Below are 3299 nucleotides of genomic sequence, written 5' to 3' on the forward strand. Positions count from 1 at the left end.
AAACATACAAAAGCACAAGTCTTTCATTTTTGGCATTTCTGAAAGTGTCCAGGCTTGTGTCAAAAATAACACTTATTATTCTTTTGTCCCTTCTTTTGATTTTGGAAAGATGGTACATTTAACTTTAAGTATCTGTTATTGTCCTTTGTATTTTTCTTTCCTGGATTCTTTCTGGTATTAGGATGACTTATGAAATTAATTGAGTGAACTCCTTATTTCTTAAGTTTTGCTTCCTCTTGAACAATAATACTTTGCAATTCTATCACATTCTATTTATCTTTTATAGTATTATAATTAATTTGAAATGAATCATAATTAGGAGGCAAGGAGTTTATAATAAACTGTACAAGGAAACTTTCACTAAAATTCATTACCATGGAATTCAATCTTACTATGGTATTCATCATCTAAGTGATATGCTCATGCATGGTACGAGAACCATTAAACTTCATAGTGGTCAACATATTCATTAATGTCCCATAAAGTAATTTATCAACAACTCAGATTGAGACAGATATTCTACAAACTTCATAAATTTCTTAGTATCATCTATTTTAGAGATTATTGGCTTAATGATGTCTGCTACGATTATTCGCATAAACATCAAGCTAAGTCTGTTTGATCTTTCCCTAATCTTATGGAAAGATACTTGTTCAGTGTTGCTAGACCTTCAAGTATGAAGACACTAGAACCTCTTAGACAATTATGTTTCTCCCTCTTGACTTCTCTACTTTTCATAACTTCTTTGATGGAGCAAAGGTCCATATATAAGAGAGAGGGAGGATCATTTTATGACTTTTCATTTACACATTCTTTTACATTCAATTATCTCTTAATGCAATTAGTTTATTCTCATATTACATAAATATGTGAATAATCTTTTTATTTTCTTTTAAATTTATTTACATGAATATGAAGAAAATTGTTTCAGTAAAGTAGAGAAAAATTCTTAATCATAATCCCAATTTTACAAATTGTTTCTTTGTTGACCAATATCTAACTATTAATAATAATTGTGATTATTTAAGCATGTTATAAAATTAAGATATACGAGCAACCGATTAGAAAAATAAATCATATATAGATATTGATAAGTGTAACATAATGATCTAAGGAAAAAAAAAAAGAAGAAGAAATCATGCACAAGCATGATCGCCTGAGTTAATCAAACTAAATGCAGGGATCTTCCTTACAGATCCCTCCTTCATCTCCTTCCTCACTCTAATTGCTTCATTCCACATTCCTTTTCCAGCGTATATGTTGGACAAAAGTACATAATCTCCACAGTGCTCCGACCGTAACTTCCTCAAGCCTGCCACTGCAATCTCAGCCACTTCCACGTCTAATTCCACCCTGCAAGCACTCAGAAGACTCCTCCAAACAATCTCATTCGCTCTGCCCTCCATCGACCTCACCAACTCCAAAGCTTCCCTCACCTTCCCCGCCCTGCTCAGAAGGTCGATCAAGCAACCGTAATGCTCCACTCTGGGAGAAATTCCGAACTCCCTCTGCATGGATCTGAAGTAGCTCAATCCGTCTTCCACCAACCCGGCGTGGCTACAGGCATTCAGAACCGCCACAAATGTAACAGCGTCAGGCCGCACACCAGAGCGCTGCATGAGGTGGAACAATTCAAGGGTCTCTCTGCTGTGCCCGTGAACTGCAAGGGACCTGATCATCGCGCTCCACGCCATGACATCTCTTTTCGGCATTTTGTCGAACACTTGGCGTGCCCCCTCCGTGCAGCCGCATTTGGAGTACATTTCAATCAATGACGTGCCCAGTACCGCATCGAAATAGGGAAATCTTTCTTCCAAGTAGGCGTGGATGTTTTTCCCAGCGTCGAGCATGCCGGCGTGACCGCAGGCAGTCAAGGTAGTGACCAACGTCGGTCCGTCGGGGGTGAGCCCGGCTCTCTGCAATTCATCGAACACCTGCAAGCCCTGCGTGAAGAAGCCGTTGTGGACATACGCGCCTAAAAGAGCATTCCACACGCCGACGTCTCTTACTCGCATTTCGTCGAACACCTGCTTCGCCTGTAGCAGGCAACCACATTTCGCATACATGTCGATAAGGGCCGTACCCAGATTGACCAGTTTTTCAAATTGCAGCGTTCTTTTGCAAACGCGACCATGAATTTGCCTTCCCAAACCCACTTCCTTGACCTGAGAGCAGGCAGAGAGGACACTGATCATGGTGACGTCGGTCGGCGCAACGCAGGCGGACCACATCTCGCGTGACAGCTGCATAGCTTCAACCGGGAGACCGTTTTGAGCGAAGCAACTCAGCATAACATTCCATGCAATGACGTCCTCCTTCGCAGGAACCGCGTCGAACAGCTTCCCGGCGCATCCCACCTCTCCGCACGAAGCGTAGGCGTGCATCAACGAGTTGGTGGCGTGGCCGCCGGACAGATCTGATCCGGCGACCACCATGAGGCCGTGGACGGCTCTCGCGGCCTCGCGCGCCCGCAAGCGAGCGCACGCCTTGAGCGCATAAGCGTAGCTATAACCGTCGGGGCGCAGTGGCGGGGTTCGGAGCATCTGCGCGAACAGGTGGAGGGCATGCAGAGGCTGGGGGCCGAGCGAGAGGGCCCTGATGAGAGTGTTCCAGGTGAAGAGGTTGGGCGTCTGGTGGGAGTGGGAGAAGAGGAGCAAGGCATGGGGAAGGCAGTGTGGAAGGTGGAGCTGGAGTGGGAGTTTAATGGCGAGGATCTCGACGAGCTTGCCCACGAGGAAGGGGTTGGTGTGCAGGCCTAAAGTGACGAGAGGAGCTTGGATTTGTTTCACTTGGCTTAGCGCGGCGCATCGATCCAGGAGGAAAATGTAATGGCTGGGCACAAAGGGAGAGCTGTAGTGTGGGAAGAAGTGCAGCATCATGATAATTTCGGAGGCAAACTCTGCATCGTCCAAATCAGGGAAGCATATAAATAAATTTAACTGCATATGTTCATGGATGGATTGAGTTCAACAACACAAACAAAATTGAAGAAGAAAAAAAGAAGTCAAAATGTAAGATTAGGCGCTTGAGCCGGCTCGTTCTTCGAATGGTTTCCCAACGCCAACGGCGGCGAAGAAGGTAACTCCGGCAGTACTGTAATTCGAGAAGCTCCTGACTGCGGCAGTAAAAATGGAGAAGATGGCTGAGAGGAAAGCCGCCAAGACCAGGTAGTCGCCATGAAATGCCGCGCGCCTAACCAAATGAGGGAGGAACAGGGTGAGGGAGACGATTGAATTTATCGACTGCGGGAGCGATCAAGAATCCGTTGGGAAAATTAATAGAGAATTAATTAGTGACTA

At 44.8% G+C, this 3299-nt stretch overlaps 1 protein-coding gene across 1 annotated transcript; it reads right to left on the reverse strand.

Annotated features, from left to right (window-relative positions):
- Positions 1 to 1136: 1136 nt before the first annotated feature.
- LOC122031511 (pentatricopeptide repeat-containing protein At1g08070, chloroplastic-like) lies at positions 1137 to 2945 on the reverse strand. Its single transcript, XM_042590620.1, has one exon. It carries the CDS (start codon positions 2943 to 2945, stop codon positions 1137 to 1139), a length of 1809 nt encoding a protein of 602 aa, XP_042446554.1.
- Between the last annotated feature and the right edge of the window lie 354 nt (positions 2946 to 3299).

This window comes from Zingiber officinale, chromosome 11A (genome assembly GCF_018446385.1).
Source record: "Zingiber officinale cultivar Zhangliang chromosome 11A, Zo_v1.1, whole genome shotgun sequence".
Classification (NCBI taxonomy): Eukaryota; Viridiplantae; Streptophyta; class Magnoliopsida; order Zingiberales; family Zingiberaceae; genus Zingiber; species Zingiber officinale.

Excerpts from the sequence above, each read along its gene's own strand:
- LOC122031511 (XM_042590620.1), bottom strand. The coding sequence starts at position 2,945 with ATGCAGTTAAATTTATTTATATGCTTCCCTGATTTGGACGATGCAGAG.